The following is a 25,937-nucleotide window of genomic DNA, read 5'->3' on the forward strand; positions in this document are numbered from 1 at the left end:
TCTTAGTACCTCAAATTGAGGATATCTAAAACTGATACCTTGGTTCTCCTAACCAGTTCATCTTTCCACTTGCCTTTTGGGGGTCATACATATCACTGTTCATCTGGGCTACAAATGGTGATCGTCTTTGATGTGTCTTTTTATTTATCCTTTATAACCAGTTACTTGCAAATATCTGCCATGTTGAAATTGCAATGTATCAAGACATCTCTAAGGTTTACCCTCTTCCTATTTATACTACTACTTTACTGACTTCAGTTAGGTAAAGCAAGCAGGTAACATGATTTTTTTTTTAACAATTTGGCTATTAGCAATTTGAAGCGGGTGCTATCTGATAGTGTTGAATGGTGGTGGGGGCAGAGTCAGGGAGAGAAAACTAGGAGGAAGGACAGCTTGAGCATAAAAGGATAGGTGAGCTGGTGCTGTTAGACCTTATGACCAACTTGCATCTCTAATAACAGTAGGCAACCTTTGAGGGGAATTGATAGAGAAGCTTCTAAAAATAACATTTAGACCTCTGCCTTAAGTCTTTAGACTTAAAGCCTTAAGTCTCACGTATTGATGCATGCAGAGGAAGGAAAATGAAGCCTGCTGTGATAAATCAGTGAGACTTGCCACTTGTCTAATATTCATGAAAATAGATTAGTTCTGAAACATTATGCTTCCTTCTATTAGAACTGGTATTACAGCTCGTACCATTAAATCACCCTTAACATTTTAATAGCATAATTTCCTATTACTCTTTCACTCGTTCAGTCTCTGGCCACCCCCAAGCCAGAATGCTTGCAGTGTATATTTCAGTTTTTCTTGTTGGATGATGAGGCTGTTAATAAGTGATGCTATCTGTGTCCATACGATTGATTCTGTTGCAAAAGGTCCTTCTAACATGACTGTTACCTTGTGCCTTTTGCCTCTTATTAGTAAAGCTGTACAAAGAAACCCACTGGTGTTGAAGACTGGAGCCTCCCAGGGTGCCTGTGCCACAGTGAGATTGTGCCAGGTCCAGAGCCTGGTATTCAGCTTTTATCAATTTACCTGGTGCTGGCTAGGTTCTGGAGAACTGATGTAAGCTAAGCAGACTAAGGAGAGACTGAGTGATAAATGACAATGCAAAGTCTAAATTTACATGGGGGAGGTTTTAATTGCTAGGACTACTAGCATACTTATATCATCTGGTCAGCAAGTTGTCTTCCTGTTGGGAAAGTCTTCTTGGGGAGCTATATTTAGATCAGGTGGTATCTTGATGTCAACAGAGATGGAAGAGAGGAAATTGGTTTATCTGAAATGGTACCATCACAAAGCTATGCTAGTAGCTTAGAAAATGAGATGAATTATGTAAGGTGCTTCAAAAACTTTAAGATGCTATACAGTATAAATGTCAGCTAATATGAATCCATCCCAGGGGGTATACTTGGCAAATAGATCAGAATATGCAGGTTAGAAGGTCATCTCCCCTGGATGGTGCTGTGTAGACACTGATAAATCCTTATTGAACTCTTCTTTTCCTAGCCTTTGTACAGAATGCCCTCTTTCTCTTTGTATTTGTCATTACAGGCTATACTAGTCATGATGACACAGCTCTTTTTAAATTTGTTATATTTTCGATTTGTGTCTCTGGGGTTTTATGAGAATGCCTTAATCTTATTGGCAACACAATTCAAAGTCACATCTTACTTCTTAGGGGACTGTTCTCATGTATTGAATTTTGTTGTTGTATCATTTGTTGTGTCTATCAGTTTCATTTCTAAATGTGACCCTTCTTCATCTTTCCAACAAGTGCTTCCTTGTAACAAAATTTAAAAAGGCAGAGGGGAGCAGTCTGGCATTTCAGCAAAACCTCACGACACAATACCCATGTCTGGTGATATATGCAGTATTTCATACCCATAATCTCCTATCTCAGGAGAGAAGGCTGGGAAGTGTGTTTTAAGAATTCTTTTTGTTATGAATCTTGATTATGCGGGTTGGAGTTACACTTCCTGACCTTGGCCTCTAACTCTGGCCTTGTAGTCTTTTGTATATTTATATATCCTAGTTAACCATTTGTAAATGTTTAATCCTTTCATCTCATAAGGAAATGAACATATCTCTAAGGAGGGAGTTAGTGAGAAATAATTTTGTCTTTCTGCATAGGAAAATGAGAATTCCTTTCTATCAGTCTCCCCAGGCACAATAAACTGGAAGCATCATAATGGCAGAGGAGGAAGACTAGGCGGACACTTGGGAAACTGGGGTTCTAATTTTTGATCTATCACTAGCCTTTAGCAAGTTACTTCTCCGGAAGTCACCTTCCTCATATGTAAAAGGGCTTGTAAACCGTTAAGTCAGCATGTAAATGGAAGCTGTCTTTAAAATGAGAGGCTTATTCTAGATGATAGTCAAGGTTCCTTCAGCTCCCAAGATTTGTTGTGGTTGTTGTTTTTCGGAATCATCTTTTCTGATTTCATTAAGACACCATGTGGTCATGATGATAAGGCAGGTGTCTACTGTTTGGAAAGCTTCTCATTGGTCTAGGTACAGTTTAGCAGCTCAGATAGCATTGACAGAAAGCACTGATGTCCTCAGTGCTTTAATTTCCCAGCATATAAGCTTATTTCCAGTGTTGCCTTTCTTTATGTTGATTTATGTTTACAGAGACACCAGTCTGAGTATAACATTTTAGAGACTAGGAAGAGATCCAGTTGACACCAAGAGGTTGATTGGACATAAGAAGGCTGAGAACGTGACCAGCTGGTGGAAGGGTTGGCCTTGAGGGTGGAGAGACCAGTCATTTTCTGGTTAGTAATGAGGTTTCTGAAGTTATTTATAAAGTTGAGGCATTAATTTTTTTTTTTTTTGGTGAAGCAATTGGGGTTAAGTAACTTACCTAGGGTTACACAGTTAGTAAGTGTCAAGTGTCTGAGGCCGTATTTGGACTCAGGTCCTCCTGACTCCAAGGCCAGAGCTTTATCCACTTTGCCACCTAGCTGGCAGGCCACCCCCGCCCAAGGCATTAAAATTTTTAAGGTAAAATATAACTTTCCAAGCCATATCTCTATGAGCAATACTCACCAGCAAGGAAATAGTCTGCGCCTAATAGTATGTTGTGATCAGAGCCATGAACCATTTTCTAGGTATGGCAGCATCCATCATTTTGGTTTATTTAAAAATTTAATATTCACAGTTATCCTTACGTCTCTTGTTGTTTGCCACTGAGACAATATATTTTTGTTATCTCTGACTGAGAGTTTTCATTTGCATCTGATTTTTATCATAATAAAGCCTCTGTGAGCTAGAAATCAGCTGTATTTTTTTCCTTCTTTATGTACAGGACATGATGACATGACAAGAAGTTATCTGAAGTCTATTTGGGAAAACTTCCAAAAGGCTGTAGTCATTCAGATCATTCTCTTTCTCAATTTTTAGGACTATAACATATTACCTACTATATATAATTGATCTAAGATATTGAAATTTTATAAATCATCAAAAAAGGATTAAATTAGTACAATGAAAGCCAAAATTTTGTGAATTCTATTATTTAGTGCTATAAATCCACATGGATCCTATTCTTTTATGCAAGGTCTAATCCAGTTAAGTTCAAATTTCACAATTTGCACTTTTCATTTAAAAATGGGTTAATTAACTGATGAAGAAAATCTTCAAGTAAAGGATTTGTTACAGAAGTGAAAAGTCCAACATCAGGATGTGTTAGTGTTTTGGTTTTTCTCATGGAGGTGAAAGATCTCATTTGATTAAGAATTAAGCCCCACTGTCTTGCCTGAACACCCAAGTTATCTGGAAACAAAGAATTATCTAGAAGGGAGATGGGTCATTCTATAAATGGGTCACCATTAGATAAAATTGAGAAAATTTGTGAGATAGTAAATTAATTCACTGAAGCAATGCCTAAAAACACACTAAGCTAAATAGTTCTGCCCTTGTCTTTAGTCTGCCTTTAACATGAAGTCCTAAACTGCAACAGTCTTAAGAATTGGATACCACTGTTTAGTGGCATAATTTTTAGGCCAGCTTTGACACTGTTTCCTATTAATTTTTATTTGTGCCAAGTTAAAATTTCTCTTTTGACACGGGAAAGGTGGAAGCAAAATGTTCATTGAAATATTTTTTGGGAACTGAGAATGGTTTGAGAATCAGTGATAATTCTTCCAGAATGTACATTTCTTACTTCATCATGGACTTGTGATCACTCTGTATTTGTAGATGTTGCTAGAATTTAGGTTGTATAAATAGAATTCTATGTGTTCATGTTGTTCTTAATAAATTAGGTACATACCATGCTCAAAAAAAAGGATTAAATTATTCCCAGAGTATTATACACTAAGCTGGAAAATCTCCCAGCACATTTCAGCAATTTGGAAATAGGATTTTCTGCATTAAGCCTGAGTTTAAAAACTTAACCAGAATTCCTATTCCTCATATGTGTAAGCTAATGAACATTTTTTTTACTGTATATAATCAGTTTGTCAATGCCAACAAATCCTTTGCTTGCAATGAATATTATTACAAATTCCATTGGCACAAGGATGTTGAACACTGTTGAAAGGATTCTGATGTATGTTGTCCTAAGTGATCTCTAGGATTTCCTCTAATCCAAGAAACACTTACTGATAACCTATTGTGTACAAGTCACTTTGCTAGGCCTGGGGAGAGAAAGGTGACTAAAGATGGTCCCTACCCTCAAAGAACTGCATTCTCTGTTTGGAAATACAAGCATACATGTGATAATTAGATGAGGAAGAGGTCACAACAAGCAGGAACATCAAGAATGATTTCCCACAGGAAGGGGCATATTAGTTGAGCACTGAAGGAAGCTAGGGATTCTAAGGAGAGGAGAGAGTAAGTCCTAGGCATGGGAGAAAGGTTCTGCAAGGGCATGCAGGCAGAAGATGGAATATTGAGTTCAATAGCAGCAGGTAGACCAGTATGCCAGAAATGTAGTAGGCACAAAGGGGAATTGTAAGAAAATTGAACTGGAGTTATATCCTGAAGGACTTTAAAGACCAAACTGAGGTGTTTATGTTTTATTCTAGACACATAAGGAACTGCAAAAGGTTCTTGATCAGGGAAATGACACAATCAAACCCGTGCTTTGGGAGGATAATTTTGACAGGTCTGTGGAGGAATTATTGAAGAGGGAGAAAGACTGGCATCAAGAAGTCCAATTTGGAGGCCATTCCTATAAGTGTAGGTGAGAGGTGATGAAGGCCTGGTCTAAGGTGGTGGCTACATGAGTGGGGAGATCATGCATGCAAGAGATGTCATGGAAGTAAAAATAATAAGACTTGGATACAAATTGGCTTTATGTGTGGGTGAGGGAAGGTTGGGGATTAGAGGAAATGAAAGGGCTGACTCTAGTTCCAAGGTTGTTAATCTGGTAATCAATGGTGGTGCCCTTGGTAGATAGAGTAAATCTGGTGGAAAAGATTAGTTCTATTTTACCCATGTTGAGTTTGAGATGCCTAAGGGACACTCAGGTGGAGATTTCCAACAGACAAGTGCTGAGATGCACTATTAGAGCTCAGGATAGGTGGCGTAGTGGATAGAATACTGGCCCTGGATTCAGGAGGACCTGAGTTCAAATTCAGCCTCAGACACATAACACTTACTAGCTGTGTGACCCTGGGCAAGTCACTTAACCCCATTGCCTACTCCCCCCCCCAAAAAAAAAGAAGAAGAAGAAGAGCTCAGGAGACATGTACTTAGTTCTGGGCATCACTTATATAAAGATGGTCATTCCCATGAGGGGTGAAGAAATCACCATGGAGAATGGTGTGGATTGAAAAAAGAAGAGTCTGAGACAGAGCCCTAAAGTATATCTACAAATGGGGGCAAGGTGGATGGTGACCCTGAGGAATGGTCAGAAAGGAGGAGAAATAGGAGAGGGCACAAAAGCATTTGGCTGTGGAAGAGATGGGAAGTGTATAGGATGATAGCCTGAGGGTGTGATAGGGTCAAGTGAAGGATTTTTTGCTTTTTGGGTTTTTTTTTTTTGTTTTTGCTGTTTTTTTTTTTAAGAGCAAGGAAGATGAGGTATGTTTTTAGGTAGCAGGTAAAGTGTCAGGCAGAAAGAAGTTGGTAATTGAAGGGACAAGTTACTGTAGGAGACAGAAGGGAATAGGATCAAGGACACAGGTAGAAGACTGAACCATGTCTATCAAGAGAAGTGCCACCTTATTGCTCGAGCCTGGAGCAAAGCAGGAGAAAATGGAGGGTGATGTCAAGGGAGGAGCAGGTTATGACAGATGGCCTTTCAACTCTGAGATTTTGATGAATAAATATGTTTCTAGGAATCAAATTCCTAGGTATTTATTACTCCTATTATTAATACTTCAGACCATGGCATTTCATCATGTGAGTGCTTCCTCTATTAGTACAGATCACACTCTACCCCCTCAGAGATTCAGTTCAATTCAATAAACATTTCTCAGGCACCTATTATGTGCTAAGCACTGTGCTGGATCCTGAGAATGTAAATGGTCCTCAGGTGAATGCTTAAAACTTTTCCAGCTTTTCCAGGCCTACCAGAGCTCGCCACTTCATGGCAGAGGCCTTGGTGTGGGACGTCAGTGAAACTACTATTATTGAGGAAGTATTTATTTTTTAGAGCAGACCTGTGATTTCCTTGGCTCCCCTACCGGTGAGATTAGTACCTATCCTGCAGTTTATAGTCTTAGAATTGCCCAGGGATAATAAGAAGTTAAATGACTTGCTCAGGATCACGCCACAGGTATATGTCAGAGGTAGGCCTTGAAACCACGTCTTCTTGACTCAGTGGAGACCATCTACCCACTGTTTCCTTGGGTGTGTGTTAGAATAAATAATAATCCTTTCTAGTTCAGAAGAGATGTTTAAGTACCCAGGCAGGAAGTTTTTACTTTATGCAAAGTAGCTCATTTTAAATCATTGCCTCATAGAAATCAAGCTTTCAGCGAATGCAGAGGCCGTTGAGTTCAGCCCCCTCGTTTTACAGTTAAGGTAAATGAGACCCAGGAAAAGTAAGTGATTTGCCCACATTCACACAAGAAGTACTAGTCAGACCTCCAAGTCTCATGATGGAAAATGCTGTCCACATCCAGAGAAAGAACTATGGCGTTTGAATGCAGATGGAAGCGTACTATTTGCTCTTTTTTTTCTCTTCTGTTTTGTTTCTTTCTTTCTTGTGGTTCCTCCTATTGTCTTCTTTACAACATGACTAATGTGAAAATATGTTTAATAGGAATATGTAAGTAGAGCCTATATCAGACTGGGGAGGGAGGCGGGAAGGGAAGGGGGAGAAAATTTAAAACTCAAAAGCTTATGGAAGTGAATGTTGAAAACTAAAAATTAATTTTAAAAAATTAATTAAATTAATTTAATTTAAGAAAAAGAAGTGCTAGTCAGAAGCAGGATTTGACTCAAAGTCTTCTGCTTGTGTGCTATATTCTAATGTGGTTTGTTTTTTCTAAAGTTAAAAGTTCATTTCCTAAAACACTTGAACTGTCTAAATCCTTTAGTAGGCTTTTACAGGCAATTAATCTCCAGTGAAACTTTTTCTTTTAGGGAGAGAGGCAATTTTTGGCCTTCATTCTTTTGGAATTTTTCAAATATTTTTGTTCCTGTTTTATATGGAGTGGGAGGGAGTCCCATTTTCCCCCTTCATCTTGTTCCTAGATGAGTAGTTTAAAAATGGAAAGTCTTTGAAGCATTTTATAATTTGATTCATGTAAAAAGTCAACAAAATTGAAAGAGACAAGTTTGCCTTTGATTTTGTAGGCAGCTAAAAAAAAATCACATGGAAAAGTAGTCACCAATTCCTGAAGGCCCGTTGTCTAATGAGCAGAGCCTCTCATAGCAGACTGACAAGGGAAAGTTCCATTTTGTAACTTCGCTTTGACATTTCTCTGTGTGAGTCAGCAAACTTGGCAGTTCTCAGTTAAAGTAATGGTCCAAACGACATCTAAAAATATTTCCAAGCCTTTAAACAAGCATTTAAAAAACTTAAAAAGCAGAATAATCGGAATTTCTAGATTTCTTCTGTCTGAACCATATTTCATTTAAAAAACAAACAAGAAACACCACTAGTTTGTATGGTATGGCCAGACTGCTAGAAGTGAGCTTCTTGAGACTGTTCTAGGCTGTGCGTCAGACACAGTCTGTTAGTAAGGCCATACTGGCAGCTCTTCTAGCTATCCTTGGTATAGGACCTTCCATAGCCCCAGTTCTACTGACCTAACCTGCAAGAATTCAAGGTTACTTTCCCACTTGCAGGAATTGTCTTTGAATCCCCCATGCTTAGCATAGTGCCTGAAACATAGGAGGTACTTAATAAATGCTTGTTGGAAAAAAATGCTTGTTGACACAGAGGTAAGGCAGTAAAGGAGGACAATTAGTACACTTAAAAAGAAATATGTTTGTTCTTGGATGGTACTGTATTTCCAGAAATGGAAAGAATGGTAGCTTTTGTACCATCAGAGACCTCATATTTACACAAGACTGCACATTTTACGGCACAGGCTTTCCTTGAAGGCTTGAAAAGCTAGTCTAAAACCAATGAAACAAAATTCAACAAGGGCAAATGTGAAGTCTTGAGTTTAGGTTAAAAAAATAAGTTATGCAAATATAGGATGAGAGGGGTCTGGCTTTGCAGCAACCGAAGTGAAAATAACCTGGAGTCTTTAATTGATGTCCAGCTTGTTAACTTCAGTCAGTAAAATAATGGAATTGTGTGTGTGTGTGTGTGTGTGTGTGTGTGTGTGTGTGTGTGTGTGTGTGGAAGCTGTTGTTCTCTCTAGAAACTCCGCCTCTCAGTTCCAAGTGTTTTCGCTGGCTATTTCCCTATGACTGGAACACTCTCCCTCCTTTTCTCTACCCCCTAGCTTCTCTGACTTCCTTCAAGTCTTAGCTCAAGTCCCATCTTTTGTAAGAAACCTTTCTCAGTTCTCTTTAATTTAAATGCCTTCACTCTGAGGCTACTCCCAAATTATCACACACACACAAACTCACTCACTCTCTCTCTCTTCTCTCTCTCTCTCTCTCTCTCTCTCTCTCTCTCTCTCTCTCTCTCTCATATTAGGTATGTGTGTGTGTGTGTGTGTGTGTGTGTGTGTGTGTGTGTGTATATATACATATATATACACATACACATAGACACACATATACATATATATATGTATGTACAGTGTGTATATATATATATATATATATATATATATAAATATATCTTGTTTGCATGTTGTCCCCCCAATTAGACTGTGAACTCCTTGAGAGAAGAGATTGTCTTTTGACTTTCACCCCCAATACTTAGTAATCTGCCCAGCACATTTAATAAATATAAGCTGATACAAATTTATGTTGCATTAATAGAAGTACAAGGTCCAGATCATAGAAGGAAGTAGTCTTATTGGCTTCTGTATGGGTTGGACCACATCTACAATATTTGCATTTGGTCATGTGTACCATTCCTTGAGGGGGACATCAATAAATTAAAGTTAGTTCAGAAGAGAAATCCAAGATAGTGAAGGAAATCCAAAAAACCTACTGAATGAGGAACTGTTCAAGAATCTAGAAATGTGAAAAGAGAGGATGGTTATTTTAAAATGTTAATGGCTAACAAGTAGAATGGGTAATATGGTTTCCCTAATTTAATTTGGCACATCCCTATTCTTTCTGATAAATTTGGGGATCATTTCATACTCCATATAGTATATGTGTATTGGACTCATGGTATATATGTATACATATGTGTATACACACACTTAGATATGCATGAATTAGTCCTGAGTTGTTCAAGTGTAGTCTGAATCTGCTGACATTTTAAGAAGCAAAGAGCCTTTATTCTTAAGATAGCTATTAGTCTGACAATAAATTCACTATCTATAGGGACAAAAGATACATGTGTCCCATCCACCTTCCCCCAATCTGAGTTTTATTTATTCACATCTCGTCATCGATAGAACAAGTGATAGCATCCGTCTGTGATTGACTATCCTTGGTTGGGACACCAGGTTATGTTGGAGCTCCCTGGGAAAATTAAGGGAGGTTGTATTTTATACACTGAAGTAGACAAAGAAACATTAGCATGCTTCTAAGAGGCTTTCTCAAAATCAAATAAACATTTTCACTTTTCCAAATGTACTAGCTACATACAAGTCTGTGGAAAATCATATTTGGCTTGGACAGTATCTTTGGTGCTCTGAACTACACTGTATAAAATCCGCAGGTCACATTTGGCAGGTACTGCTAATATGTCCCCTTCCTTCCCCTTCCACAGAGCCACTGACAACTCTGCATCACTGTGCACTAGGTGTACCTGTTCCTTATCCACTTGCCTTTTCCCTTGTGGTTGGTTGGTCTGGACTCTTCGGTATTTACAAATCTCATATAGGAGACTCTGCAGTTTTATTGGGCTTGAAATAGTCGGCACAGTGTTGCTTGTAAATTGGAGCACCTGAGGAATGTCATCATCTATGGGGTTCTCCTTTCCTTTTGGATACTGAGCTGAGCAATCCTCTATGACAAGGACAAACACCGTTGTCAAGAATGTGTCTTTCTGCTTAATCCCTAGCTTGATATTAATCATGTGAGAGTTTTCAAAGTTACCCCTCATGTGTCTTTTAAGAAATATTATATGATTTTTATTTTAAAAAATTTTAAATATTCTTCAGATTTTGAGTTCCATATTCTTTCCTTGCCTCCAGCCCTTCACCCATCAGTTGAGAAACAATATGTACCCATTATACGTGTGAAGTCATTGCATGACTTTTAACATAACTATAGGAGACACTTTGTTGCAAGAGTTTTCATGATGATGTTTTGTTCTACCAAATGAAATTCATCTTTTGGATCAGCTAACTCTGAGCACAGTAGGGTTTGGTATTCTCTAACTCCCTTCAGTCAATTATGTGACTGTAAAAGTCTGCTCTCCTGTAAAACATTGTTTGTGAAAGCTTTCCTATCCCCCTGTCATTGGTTAATGGAGGATGCTCTTAATTTGGGCATAGCTTATTCTCATAAAAGTTTTATAGAGATGGAAGACTAAGCACATGAGTCAGTAATCACTAATGATTTCTCACTCGTCATTTTGTTGATAAAATCTGTGATTTTCCCCTCGTAACGTTCGTCTCCTCCTTTCTTTACAATATCTTAAGAATAACTCACTCAATGCCTTCAAAACTGTTGCTTCCAGGATCGACCTTTTCTATATACAGTCGGGCTAAACCAGCTGCTCACTCCCCCTTGTGGTTTGGTTTAGTGCCACTCATACTTTATCGCGTAGCACACTGGAGACTGGTAAGGTAATGCCCAAATATGGTGGTTCTATTGTCATCAATGGAGAAGAGAATTTGTTATAGAACTTTGAAGTATATGCTCTATTTTTCATCTGTTTTTTACTCCTTCCAGTTTCTAAATGCCCTAGAGATGATCTGGCTTAATCATGTCACATGACAAGGTGGTAGTCCTCAATGATCCACCATTATACTTGTAAAATTTTATAGACAAGCTTATATTTTAAACCAGCAATGACCTTGGTTGCCATTTTTCTCTGCTCAGCAAGGCAACTGAGCATTTGCTGGTTGAGATGGTTTGTATGATTAAGCTACATGTAATACAAATATGAAATAGCTTGTCCTTTAAGAACATGCTGTTACTAACGGTCATTATTTGTATGTCTGTGGCTCATTAACTTGCTGATTAGGGTATAGCGATAATAAGGTTGGCATGTATAGCTAAAAAAATCTTGGACTATCAACAGGACTTTGGGTTGGTTGGCTAGAGAGACTTCAGTCATCTTTATGCTTGTTGATAGGCAGACCATAGTACAACACTGACTGTGTTGAATGGTATATGTATATATACATATATATATACACACACACACACACACACACACACACACACACATATACATATATAATGTATATATATATATATACACACACACATATATATATATATATATAGATATATATATATATATATAGTTGATAAGGTTTCATGGGTGGTAGAAGGCATACATTTTATTTTACATTTAAAGCCTCATTTATTAACATTCATTTAAAAATTTTGAGTTGTAAATTCTCTCCCTCCCCCGACACCTGTTGAGAAGGCATGCAATATATCAATTATACATGTGTAGTCATGCAAAACGTAGTTCTACTTTAGGAAGACATACATTTTAAAGCATTTTACATATATTAACTCATTCTGTGTCAAAGTCATGTGAGAAAGTTTCTAAAGCTATTAAAATTATTTTACAGGTAAGAAAACTAAGATTCAGGGGGCAGCTAGATGGCACAGTGGATAGAGCACCGGCTATGGATTCAGGAAGACCTGAGTTCAAATCTGGCTTCAGACATTTGATACTTACTAGCTGTGTGACCCTGGGCAAGTCACTTCACCTCATTGCCTAGGGGAAAAAATAGTCTAAAAAGAAAAAAAACGAAAAAGAAAAGAAAACTAAGGTTTAAAGTTAACTTATTTGTAGTCAGATAGCTAATAAGAATGAGAAATAGCATTTGAAACCAGGTCATCCTGCCTCCACTTTCAGCATTCTTCTATATCATGCCATGCTTTTTCTCTACCCTGCCATGTTGAAAATGTTTAGCTCAGAGAAGATAAGTTTTATGTGGGGAAATGATTGGTGTCTTTAAGTATTTCGAGGGTTGTCATATGGTTTAGTGTTTGGATAGTCAAAGAGAAGAGGGGAGAGGCATTAGAGATCTGAGCCAAGATTGTAGATAGTCAGAGTAGCGAACTAGGGAACTAGAATGACTGAGGTGGAAGGCTTAGCCTGTTTGGCCCACAGGGCAGAGCTAGAAACTATGGGCAGACATTAACAGTAGACAAATTTAGGTTCCACATTGGGGAAAGACTTCCTAAACATGAGAACTGTCCAAAGTGGAACATAATCCTTTTCATTTAGGCATTCTTCACCTTTTTGTGTGTGTGAGCCGTGAACTCCTTTGGCAATAGTCATTAAATATTTGCTAATTAAAAATAAATTTACTAACCACCTATTATGTTCCAGATACTGTGCTAATCACTAGGGATACAAAAAAGAGGAAAAGATAGTCCCTGCCCTCAAAGAGCATACAATTGAATGGTAGACAGGTGAACAAAAGTAAAAATATTTGGTGGAATCTATAGCCCCCTTCACAGAAAAATGTTTTTACCTAACTGAAGGAAATGCCAAATTATTGTTAGAGGTTAATGCAAATAAAGATGTCATTTTTTCCATCCAAGTTCATGGAACCCTTAAATAAAGGATCGCAGATTAAGAATCCCTGCTCTAGAGTGGCGGGTTCTCTTTCACTGAAGGTCTTCATCAAAGGCTGGATGACCACTTGTCAGTATGTTTTAGAAAGGGACTTTGAAAAGCTTATTTTGAACTAATTGGTCTAAGTGTCATCCTTTCCAACTCTAAGATTCTTGGAAACATTTTACTCATCATCCTCATTTAAAATATTTACAATTTCTATGAGTTCTAAACTGTTTGGTAGATTTATGGGACAGTGATAGGCTTAATATTCTACTATGTCAGTGATAATTTCTAACCTTGATTTAAAATATTTGCAAGTTTGTTTTCCAAAAAATTTAATCATCTTATGTAACCCAATTAAATCACAAATGTCATAAATATCTGTTATCATAGGTGGAGAGGAAATCTATCTGTTATGCTTCTGGACTTTGCCCTGTATTCAGTTCACTTTTCTTTGCTAAAGAAAGAGTATGATTCTAATGAGAATAATTAGTTGCAAACTTCTCTCTTGAGGGACTTTATCAACTTCTAATGCATATACTGACTAGGAGGAATTATGTTCTTAAAGAAGATCAGATGAGTTGTTGATAATGCCAAATGAAGAGTTGGAGCTTGGAAGAACTATGGTATATTGTCTCCCTTGGTCCATTCATTAATTGAGTTAACGGATTATTTTCTTTGAACTGCCTATCATCAGAAGCTCCAGTTGGAGGTGAAGGAGAGTGAGAGTTACTAATGGAGCTTATCACAGGGTCTTTTGCACTCAAGAACCTTATGATTACACTGGGGAGACAAGATTCACCCAATGAAAAAGGTACTTAAGTGCACAGATGACTGTCACATGAGAACCTTTGGGGGAGAAAGAACAAACCAACAACCTAGATCTTTGAGACTTTTTTTTTATGGCTACAGAGGTAGAAGAGAAGGTCTGAAAAGCATCAGCAGCTAAGGCTATCTCAACTGTGGCAAACTACCAGGTGGTGCCAAAAACACTACTTTCATGCTGCCTGAATTTTTTTGCAATACCACCTCAAAATGTGCTGATTATACTTTTTTATTTTGTTTGTTTATGAAGCACATTGGTAGGGGCAAGAAGGGGGAGAGATTTATCCTATTGCCCAAGGTTTAGGTATGTTCTAGTTAGGGGTACAGGGCAACATGAAGCTACTAGGATCCAGGGGAGTAAATTACTACCAATAGTACCAAAAGATGGGAAAGGAGTACAGAAAGCGAAATTGGAGATCACCAAAGACAATCTTAACCAGTTTTGAAATTGTGCCTGGTGCCCTAGGCCAGCCTTGTTCCACACTAGAAAGGGAGGAAAGAAATATGTAGTTTCCTTTTCATTCTGAGCTATCTGGTACCTGTCCCAACCTTTTTCCAGGACTGGGAATTCAGGCAATTACTAGCAATCAATCAATCAATCAATAAAGAAGCAAATAAATGGAGAGAAAATAAATAGCTGTTAGTTATTTACCTATTCATCTAACATTTCTGTTGTACTTTAAGGTTTGCAAAGTGTTTTGCATATGTTATTTTATTTGATTCTCACAACCATCCTGTGATATAGGTGCTATGATTATCCCCAATTTACTGATGAAGAAACTTAGGTTATGTGACGTACCCTGGGTCACACAGCTAGCAAGTATCCGAGTTGGGATTCAAACACAACTCTTCCTGACTCCGAGAATAGAACTCTGTCTGTTATGCCACCTAGCTGCTCAAAGGTCATGTTAATGGTTAGATAATCTTGCATAAGACATCTGGGCATTTAAACAACATTTATAATGCTTCTGTGGAGACAGAGTTCTGAGTTCTAGTTGTTTTTTTGTTTGTTTGTTTTTTGAGTTCTAGTTTTTAAAGACTTTGGAAAATGGTTTCCAGCAGGCAGAACCACAAACAGATGCAAGTCTCAGGAAGATTTTGGTTCCACTTAAGGGAAAATGTCCTAAAATTTAGAGCTGGCCAAAAGTAAAATGGGCTGACAGCAGGTAGGGAGTTTTCCCCTTACTCGGGGAATCTTCATGTGAAGGCTGAGTTTGAGGATGTTGTAGTGTTTTGTCAGTTGGAACTAAATGATTTCTGAAGTTCTCTTCCATTTCTGAGATATTGTAGCTCCATTTGTGTCATGTTGTGGAAAGCAAAAATAGCCAGAAGAGATGGTCTAGTATTCATATTGTCAGAGAAGTGAGCACACATATGTCCTTCTAGGTGTGAGCAAAGGCTTGGAGATAGAATGCTCTGATGAAGAATTTAGGGGGAGTTTTTTGAGGGGTTAAGGGATCAAGAATAGTTTTAGAAAATATCATTATAAACTATTATACATTTTGAAAATATGTAACCATAGATTGTATCTTATTTTAAATGTATTTTATGGAATTGCTGACTTAACAAATGGATAAAATAGAGTAGATTCTATGAAAATCAACTAATAAAATTTTAAATCAGGTTTTCTACTCTGGAATAGAGTATTAGAATATATGTGTGAGTAAAGAGTGTTTTTATAGTCTAACTCTGTTAGACACTGTTAAGATTTAGATGAAGTGAGAAGTACTCCATATATTTTTACTCTAATGGCTCCCCAGTTTATTTGAATGTCAGTGTTAAGGTTATGGTTTTTTTTTAATGAAGACTTCTGTAGATAAACTTGTCTAACTGAGCAATAACTCAAACGATTTTAATTCTGAGAAGATTTAGAAAAGTTTTGAATTTCTTTCTTTTAAAACCAAAATTTTGACAAAAATACCCATGGTTTTCTTCTGTGTTTACATGCAGCCAGGAGCTATGGGCGGAGACGAGGTAATTAAAAAAAAATGTAATCTTTTGCTTGCCAAATTGTAAGTAGATATGGATGTACCTGTGTGTGAGGGGTTGGGGGGCTGGGCTGGGAGGGAGGATGAATTTATATTTATTGTGCTTACAGTATGCTCTAGTTTACTTATTTTAGAAGAATAGTTCAGTTATTGTTAATGGCTCAATTGCTTTTTATCTTTTGTTGGTAAACTTATTTTAATCCTAGTAAAGATATGACAAGATTGGGCATTTTAAACAAGAAACTTTTGGTTTGGGGCTTTTTGTGAATGTTTTTGATAAAAGCCAACTACAATCTCCATTCCTTAGTATTTGCTGTACTTTTAATAGATTTTTAAAGAAAAAAATGTAATAGCATTATTTGTTTGGGAGAGAAAATGTTTGATTATTGGATTTCTAAGCTGAATAATAACAATGATTATATCATATATCCCTGGGAAGATAGGAACTTCTTTGTGCTCCTAGCACATTATGTATCCTTATATGTATTTAAGAGATTAAACCTCTGCTTTGCCTTAGAAAACAGAACTAGTGCCAGTAGGTAAAAGGTGTAAATATTAGGTTTTTCACTCTATAAGGAAAAATTTCTGAACAAGTCTACCTGGCTAGAAGTGGAATGAAGTTCCATAGCAGGTGGTTTTCTAGTTCCTGGGAATCTTTTAGCAGAGGCTAAATTGTCCGAACATTATAGAAGACACTCGTGGTGTCAGGAATGATTGAATTAGGTACCATTTGAAAAAAAAAAGAATTAGGTGCCATTTAGAGGCCCTTTCAACTCTGAGCTTCCATTCATCTCCATCTAGAACCTTTGACTTTGGGAAAGGGCTTTCCCATCCACCTCTTTTCTCATTTGATCTTCAGGCAGTTCTAGGAGGTGGGTGTTACAGCATGCCCAATTCCAATCTGTCAGATCCAGAAATGGAAATACAAAAGGTCACATGGCAAGCTGGGGTTGCAGTTAGGACTGAGATCCAGGACCTTGCTTCCTTTTCCATCATTCTTTCCCTCACTCCTAGGCTGCTTCAGAGCTGTTGGTTCAGTGCTGAAAAGAACAGATTGATGTTTACAGTGAATTTGTAATGTTGCCAGTGCTTGAAGTTATTTAAATAATTATCTTTTATTTCCTTAATGCTAAAGAGAGTATAGCTCATAAGGCATTTAGACACAGCATTATGTAACATTGGAGGACATAATGGTTCTTAGTTTTGAAGGTGGTAATCAATGTGTAGGACGCTGGTTTTTTATGATTCCAAGAAGACAACCAATGGCAAGGGGAGAACCCACATTCAAAAAGGAAAATAGACACTGTCAATGACTAAGACATAGCATGAAGAGAAATTAGCGATCTCTGAATATTCATTCATCCAGTCGGTGACCAAGCCCTATGGAATCTCCCTGCACGATGTCTCTTGCATCATTCCTTTCCATTTCCACTGCCACCCACCATTTCATTCAAAACAAGTTCAAATTCCTACATCCAAGGTCTTCTAATGCCCAGCCAACTTTTCAGTGTGCCCTGAATGTGCCATATGTTTTCCAACTTCCTGAACTTTGCTCACGTTTCTTCTCTCTCCCTGCTTGGAATGTCCCCTTCCCTTCTTTCTGCTTTCTTTCCTTCAGTGGTCTGATAAAGTCCTATATCTTCCATGAAACTTCCCTAGTTACTCCAGACTGGGCTAATCATTCCCTTCCCCTGTATTGTTATCTCATTTATTGTCTATGCCATTCATTGGGCACTGCAGTGTATTGGGTTAATCTTTTTATGTATATGTCCTCTCTCTGCACCTGTATTGTATGTTCCCTAAGGTGTCCATCACAGTGCCTCACATACAAAAGACCCTTAATAAATGCTTGGTGGATTGTATTATATACTCCTTTCTATCCTCAGCACCTAGGACAAGGGTTCTTATCCTTTTTTGTGTTATGTATCCCCTTGGCAGTCTGATGAAATGCTTCTCTGGCTCCCTTCTCAGAATGATGTTTTGTTGCCTACATTCATAATGGGAGATCCTGAATTTCAGCTAGAGGTTAGTGAAAATAAAGATGCAATTTTTTTCCCCAAACAAATTCACAGATTACTTGAAATCGATCCATGGACTCCTGGTTAACAACCCTTGACCTAAGATTAGAGGATCAATGTATTTATGGTGATTATGATGATATTGGAACTGATCCAGGGGCTTCTAGGCATTTGATATATTTGACTGCCTTATTGTCCTGAGACATTTATTAAGAATTATTTGTGTGGAATACTATGCTAATAAGCATTTTTTAGAGTGATTTGGACCTCTATAATTACTGCCTAAGCTTATGATGGAATATTGTTGTTGAAAATAGGAAAGGAAAGTACAAACAGAATAAAGACTTGGAACATTTGTAAAAAATCAAAATTGATTGGGTAGTTAAATTTATAATCCCAGTCCTCTGCAACTGAGGAAAAATAGATATGTGTTCTGTGCTTCTTTTTGACCTTTTATTCACAACACTAAATATTTATTTTAGCAAATAAAAGTTTCTTTGCAATTCCCTAAGTCCTAGATTTCATACAAGAGACTTGTAGTAACCAAGCTCCATTTTGATGCTCTCTCCACAGCAGAAGCCCTGACTTAAACCAACATCTAACTCATCAGGGAAACCAATAGTGAAACAAAACTAAACCCAAGTTTGCTGTTTCTTGGTGATTTACAAAGTTAGATTGATTGGAGTCTTTAGCCAGAACATACACACTGCAGAAAGATCAAGTACAACTTAAGGACAGAAAGCAAGGAGAGAAGCTAAGGTCATCTAAAGATCAGAATTGGACCTCATCTTGTCTAATGCACCTGAAAAGACTTGATGGAAAAGGTACTTGGGGTATATATACATGCTTGAGAATGAGGAAAGGTAGGACTGGAACAGCTACTGAACTTAACTGAGTAAACAAATGAAGGGAGATAGTCTGGGTTGTCTTAGTATGAAGGGTATAAAATGTAAGAATCTTGCACTGATGTGTCAGGTATTCAAAAAGCAAGGAGCCTGGCCAAAGTAATGGGTGGAGAGGAGAACTGTAGCAATGGTGCTGGGTTCATGTGGATAGGCCTATGGTAGAGCCAAGGGCATGCTCAAAGAGAAATTCCTGATAGCAGAGGTCAGGACAAAGCTCTGACACTGGAAAGGAAGAAAAAAGTTCATAAACAAGGAAGATTATATAACAGGAAGAGAAAGCAGATCTTGGCAGTACTCATTTGTTCCAGCTGATGTAAAGTGTTTTCCTGATAAATAGGGTGTAAAACAGATACTTCATATCACATTTGAAATCATCATTTCCGTTCATTTCCAGTGCAGTTTTGAACATGTGCTCTGGAGGAATGGAAAAAAAGAGTGCTGAGTAAAGACAGAAGCATCATGGCGTAACAGAAACAATGTCAGATCTGGAAGGAATGGTACTGGGCTCTTTAAAAAAAAACCAAAACAATTTTTATTCTCAACTTAGAAACACACAACAGAGCATTTCCCTACACACACAGCAGGACATGAAAAGAGGATCCTCTATGGAAACTATAAATCTCCAATTCATGCTATGCACAAGAACTGGGTTCATATTCCACTTCTGATACCAGCTGTGTGACCTTGGGCAGGTAATAGTGCCCTCAGTTCCTTCATCTGTGAAACAAAGGAGTTGTACTAGACGGCCTCTGAGGTTCCTTTCAGTTTTAAGACTGTGAATGCTTAAAAAGACTTATTAAATTGGCCCAAATACAGGTTCTTCTTTCCCTCCAGACTGTAGTTGTAAAAACCAGAGGGTAGGCTATAATCAAAAACTGCAGAGAGAGTAGTGATGATTAAATAAAAAAAAGCAAACTATTCATTTAATGTAAAATGAACACATTTCACAGTAAAAATGTTTTTAATACAGTAATGTATAATTATTTGTCAATGTATGTACTTATCTGTGAGAGACAGCATGATATAGTAGAGAGCCAGCCTTGGAGTCAGAAAGACTTGGGTTCAGGTACTGCCTCTTTACAGATAGTGGCTGAGTGATCCTGAAAATATCACTTAGAACGGTCAGTGCCCCTAGGAAACTCTCTAAAACTTGTAAATTTCAGAGAAATTGCACATTTACATGGAGCAAATTTTGCTTATTGGGAGTTCAATTCCAATGAAATCACTGTTCTGGACAAAAAATACACATTATATATTTTCATTTTCATTCATATCATATTTCATTTCAATATATATGTCTTTGTCAAGGTTAAATTTCAGTTCTTTCAAACAGATTTGAAAATGATCATGTTCACTTTTAAACTTACCTCTATTTAAATCTATATTACATGACATCTAATTCATTTTAATTCTTGATAGTTCTGAGAGCCTCAGATGTCTAAGTTGTCACACTGGCTAGGCCTCTACCTATTTCACATTTTTAGAGAACAGCTCCTTAGCTAAAGAACCACATGCCCTCGAACTACTCTTTCTTGCAGATTTTAATGTTTGAAGTAGAATTTATCACTGCTCCTAGAGAAGCATGTTGACCTTAATGATGATAAAAGTCCTGAAGCCTTTTATCTGACTAAAAACAACAACCACCATTACCTGTGGACTGACAGCAAAGAGTCTTTCATATCTTAGCCAGAAACGTACCAAAGGAAGTAATCTTATCCAAACTTGACTAAGTGTTTTTCTCTAAGGCTTGCTTACAGCAGAGATTCTTTTTTTTTTTAAGGTAGAACCTCAGAGTAGTTTTAATTTATGTTTCTCTAATCATTAGTGATTTGGAGCACTTTTTTTTTCATATGGTAGCTTGGATTTTTTTTTAATATAAATTTATTTATTTTTAGTTTTCAACATTCACTTCCACAATTTTTTCAGTTCCAAATTTTCACCCCATCTCACCCCTCCTTCCACCCCAAGATGGCATGCATTCTGAATATCCGTTCCCCTGGTCTGTCCTCTCTTCTATCTCTTCCTCCTTCTCTTATCCCCTTCCCCTTCTATTTTCCTGTAGGGCAGGATAGACTTCTATACCCCATCTCCTGTATTTCTTATTTCTCATTAGCATGTGAAAACATGTTTTTTAAACATGTTTTTAAAACTTTAAGTTTCAAATTTTCTCTCTTCCTCCCTCCCCATCCACCCTCATTGAAAAGGCAAACAACTCAATATAAGTTATACATGTGCAGTTATGCAAAACTTTCATAGTAGACATGTTGTGAAAAACTAACTGTTTCCCTTAATCCTATCCTGCCCTCCCATTTATTCTATTCTTTCTTTTGACCCTGTCCCTCCTCAGAAGTATTTCCTTCTGATTACCCCCTTTCCCAATCTTCCCTCCTCTCTATCATCCCCCTGCTCTCTTGTCCCCTTCTCCCCCTATTTTCCTGTAGGGTAAGACATTTCCATACTCAGTTGAATGTGTATATTATTCCCTCCTTAAGCCAAATCCTATGAGAATAAGATTCATTCATTCCCTCTCACCTTCCCCTGCTTCCCCTCCACCATAAGAGACTTTTCTGGTTTTTTTTGTGAGATAATTTACCCCATTCTACCTCTCCCTTTCTTCTTCTCCGAGTATCATCCTCTCTCATCCCTTAATTTTGTTCTCCAGATATGACCCCTTAATCTTCAACTCACCTTGTGCCCTCCTATCTATCTATCTATATATACATATAATTTTTTTCCTTCAAGTACCCTAATACTGACTAAGGTCTCATGAGTTATAGATATCATCTTTCCATGCAGGAATGTAAACAGTCCAATCTTAATAAGTCTCTTATGATTTCTCTTTCCTGTTTACCTCTTCATGTTCCACTTGAGTCCTGTATTTGAAAGTCAAATTTTCTATTCAGCTCTGGTCTTTTCATCAAGAATGCTTGAAAGTCCTCTGTTTCACTGAATGACCATTTTTTTCCCCTGAAGGATTATACTCAGTTTTGCTGGGTAGGTGATTCTTGGTTGTAATCCTATCTCCTTTGCCCCCCCTGGAATATTATATTCTATGCCCTGTGGTCCTTTAATGTAGATGCTGCTAAATCTTGTGTTATCCTGATTGTGTTTCTACAGTACTTGAACTGTTTCCTTCTGGCAGCTTGTAATATTTTCTCCTTGACCTGGGAACTCTAGAATTTGGCTACAGTATTCCTAGGAGTTTTCCTTTGGGGATCTCTTTCAGGAGGAGATCTGTGGATTCTTTCAATTTCTATTTTGCCCTCTGGTTCTAAAATATCAGGGCAGTTTTCTTTAATAATTTCTTGAAAGATGATGTCTAGGCTCTTTTTTTTTTGATCATGGCTTTCAGATAGTCCAATAATTTTTAAATTCTTTCTCCTGGATCTATTTTCCAGGTCAGTTGTTTTTCCAATGAGATATTTCACATTGGTTTTTTTTTGGTTTTTTTTTTGTTTTGCTTTTTAGGCAATTGGGGTTAAGTGACTTGCCCAGGGTCACACAGCTAGTAAGTGTCAAGTATTTGGTCTGAGGCCAGAATTGAACTCAGGTCCTCCTGACTTCAGGGCCGGTGCTCTATCCACTGCGCCACCTAGCTGCCCCCTACATTGTTTTCTAATTTTTTATTCTTTTGGATTTGTTTTACAGTGTCTTGATTTCTCATAAAGTCACTAGCTTCCAATTGCTCTATCCTAATTTTTAAGGAAGTATTTTCTTCAGTAAGCTTTTGGACTTCTTTTTCCATTTGGCCAATTTTTCTTTTTAGGGCATTTTTCTCCTCATTGGCTTTTTGGACCTTTTTTGCCATTTGGGTTAGGCTATTTTTTAAGGTGTTATTTTCTTCAGTATTTTTTTGGGTCTCCTTTAGCAAGCTGTTGACTTGTTTTTCATGATTTTCTTGTATCACTCTCAGTTTTTCCTCTACTTCCCTTACTTGCTTCTCAAGATCCCTTTTGCGCTCTTCCAAGGCCTGAGACTGATTCATATTTTTCTTGGAGGCTTTGGATGTAGGGGCTTTGACTTTGTTGTCTTCTTCTGGTTGTATATTTTGATTATCTTTTTCACCAAAGTAAGATAATATAGTCTGACTCTTTTTGCGCTGCTTGCTCATGATCCCAGCTAATTACTTGAGTTTTAAACTCTTTGTTAAGGTAAGAGTCTGCTTCCAATGTGGAGAGTGTACTGTCCCAAGCTTCAGGGGGTTGTGTAGCTGTTTTCAGAGATCCTTGTAGGGACCTGTAAATTTTCAGTTCTTCCAAGGTGGTATGATAAGGGGCGAGGTGTTTACTCCTTTCCTGGCCTGTGACCACAAGTATTCCTTTCTGTCCTGTAACTGTGAGGAGGGGTTTCTCTCCACAGCCACTACAAGCTCCACCACACCAGCTCTCCTCCTTACCCCAGCACCGCCACCCAGAACTGTGACCCAGATCCACACCCGGACAAAGCAAGAGATTCCTGCCTTAGCACTGACAAAGAGATCCCTGCAGTCCCTCTCTGATCAGCCACTGGATTCCCCCTCAGTCTGTGGGCTGGAAGCTCAGGAAGCAGCTGCTGTGGCGCCCCCTCCTCCCCCACTGTTGGGGAATGGAGCTGAAACCCCGCCTTCCTCTCTCAGCACTGACAGAAACAGACTTTTCCCACTGACCTTCTAAGTTGTCTTTGGCATTCCTGGATTGAGGAGTCTGGGAAACCTCCACAGCTGCCTGCGATTCAGTCTTCTGAGGCCTGCTCCAGGTTTGCTGCGGCCTGTGCGCCCATGCTGCGCTGCGATACACCTTTCTGATCAATCATCCAGGTTGTCTTGGGCTGGAAATTTATTTCACTCTGTCTTTTTGTGGGTTCTGCTGCTTCAGAATTTGTTTAGAGCCATTTTTTATGAGTATTTGGAGGGTTTGGGGGAGAGCTCTAGCAAGTCACTGCTTTCACTCCGCCATCTTGGCTCCATCCCCTAGAGCAGAGATTCTTAACCTGGGGTCTGTGAACTTGATTTTTAGAAGTATTTTGCTATCTCTGTTTCAATATAATTTGTTTCCTTTGTAATCCTATGCATTTTATTTAATACTTTTAAAAACATTACTGCTAAAGGCAGAGTGGTTCATTACACACACACCCACACCCACACCACACCCACACACACACCACACACACACACACACACACACACACACACACACACACACACACACCCCTCTCTCCCTTTCTTGGAATAGAGACTGTCTTCTGATCTTTTCCCTACTATGGGCCTCAGTTTTGCACATTGAAAAACTAGAGGGTTGGGATTTTGTGACTTCAAAAGCTCTTATAGCTCTAAATCATTTGTTATATAGCCCAGAGTTAAAGATTAACTGTTTATTCCCATTTTGGCTTTAGCTTTCCAAGGAGCAGGGGTGCTTTCTTCTAGCAGTGGGTAAATTTTACATAGGGTAAAGTGTTCATCTTTATCTCACTGGCTTGACACATATAGTTTAATTTGGCAAAATTTTATCCAATCAAAATTGTCTCAGAGACAACTGAAGGGTGATAGAAAAGTCTACATTTTTGGAGACAGGAGAAGGGTACTGAGTTGATGGTGAAATCGAGTGCTTAGGAGAAGTATATTTTTTGGGGGGGGAAGGTGATATTCTTCAAGTTGGAAGTTCGTGGTTCTAGTGAACTGCTGAGCAAAGGAGGGGATTCACTGTTGAGCTTATTGGCAAGTAAGTTAGAAGGTACATGAATTAAGTTCGAGTGTGGTAGAAAGTTATTTACATGTATGTCTGTTACGTAGGATTAGTGTAGAAGACTCTGAAACTAAAGGCTTTGACCCATCCATTAGGTATAAATTATTCTCCTACTGATTCTACCTTGGCCTCATCCCACATACATGCTACTCATTTTTTGTACCTGATATTTTATACGCAAACCTGCCTGTGCTGCTCCTTAAGTGGGCAAACTAGTTGTAGTAGAAAGGCATGAACAAAACCAAGTATAAGGAGCAAGCCAGTGGGCAAGAAGAATCAAGTGGTGGCAGTAGCACACCCAAAGTTGGAAACAAATGGCTGGTCAGATAAGCTGGCTGTCCTCATCATGCATCAGCAGAGCATGATGGAACAGAAATGGAAGAGTAGTCGTTAAGAAGGCTTGTGTTAAACTATTTGGGGAGGGAACTGAGCTGCTATTGTCTGGGCTAAGTGAGAAAGAAGACAGAAAAAGACAGAAAATGTGGTCTGTGCTGACTGGACCTTACAGGAATTTTAGTTCCTCTCCCAGGTGACTTTTTAAAGCATATTGCAAAACTGTAGTTGGGAATTCTTCTATCAAAGCAAATTTAGTGGAGAGTGATGGTGGTGGTCAGAAATCGGACATCAGTGAGGCCTGCTCTGTAGCAGAAGTTATCACTACATGAATCCAAATTAAAAGATAATTCCCTAAACATTGGGGAAAAAGCTATTGGTACTAACAGAACTACATCTCAAATCAACAGGTAATGGGGAGGCCGTGTACCGACTTCTCATACAAATGAAATATACATATTCACCTTAGCAATGTGTGCTTTCTTTTTCACTGCACTGCCCCACTCAGCTAAAAATGTCCTCCTGGGAACCACGAAGAGGGGGAAGGTGACAGAATCCCAGGAGACTGAAATGTAGGGACAATGGAAGGGTAAAAGAGTAAGCACTGGCAGAAAAAAGAGTGTATATCTCTCTCCCCCAAGATGCTATTGGCCTGGGGGAAAACTCCATTCTACCCACCCTAGACACAACTCTGATAAACTGTGTACTTGATACCCTCTGCTAAAACCCTACTTTGATGCCTAGTAAGAAGGTGACCTTGAGTTGTTGAAAGCTACACTAGTGGAGCAGAAGCTCTGGCTGGTCTTGCCCATCTGGAATGACTTCAAGCATGGTCTTGGCAATGCATCTGACAGCCATGTTTAGAGAGTCTTATCACCCCACCAGAAATTTAGCTACTAGGATTGACT

At 38.3% G+C, this 25,937-nt stretch overlaps 1 protein-coding gene across 10 annotated transcripts in view; it reads left to right on the forward strand.

The window, feature by feature from the left end:
* CPEB3 (cytoplasmic polyadenylation element binding protein 3) overlaps window positions 1-25,937 on the forward strand; it is a 232,576-nt gene that overhangs the window by 118,060 nt on the left and 88,579 nt on the right. For 6 of the 10 annotated variants that reach the window (XM_020964190.2, XM_020964192.2, XM_020964191.2 and 3 more), the window contains one exon: window positions 16,016-16,039. The exons of the other annotated variants lie outside the window; for them this stretch is intronic. In XM_020964190.2, the coding sequence (XP_020819849.1) occupies window positions 16,016-16,039 (24 nt within the window). The remainder of the gene's footprint in view (window positions 1-16,015; window positions 16,040-25,937) is intronic. 10 annotated transcript variants of the gene reach the window in all.

Source organism: Phascolarctos cinereus, unplaced genomic scaffold (assembly GCF_003287225.1).
Source record: "Phascolarctos cinereus isolate Bilbo 61053 unplaced genomic scaffold, phaCin_HiC Scaffold_3;HRSCAF=262, whole genome shotgun sequence".
Classification (NCBI taxonomy): Eukaryota; Metazoa; Chordata; class Mammalia; order Diprotodontia; family Phascolarctidae; genus Phascolarctos; species Phascolarctos cinereus.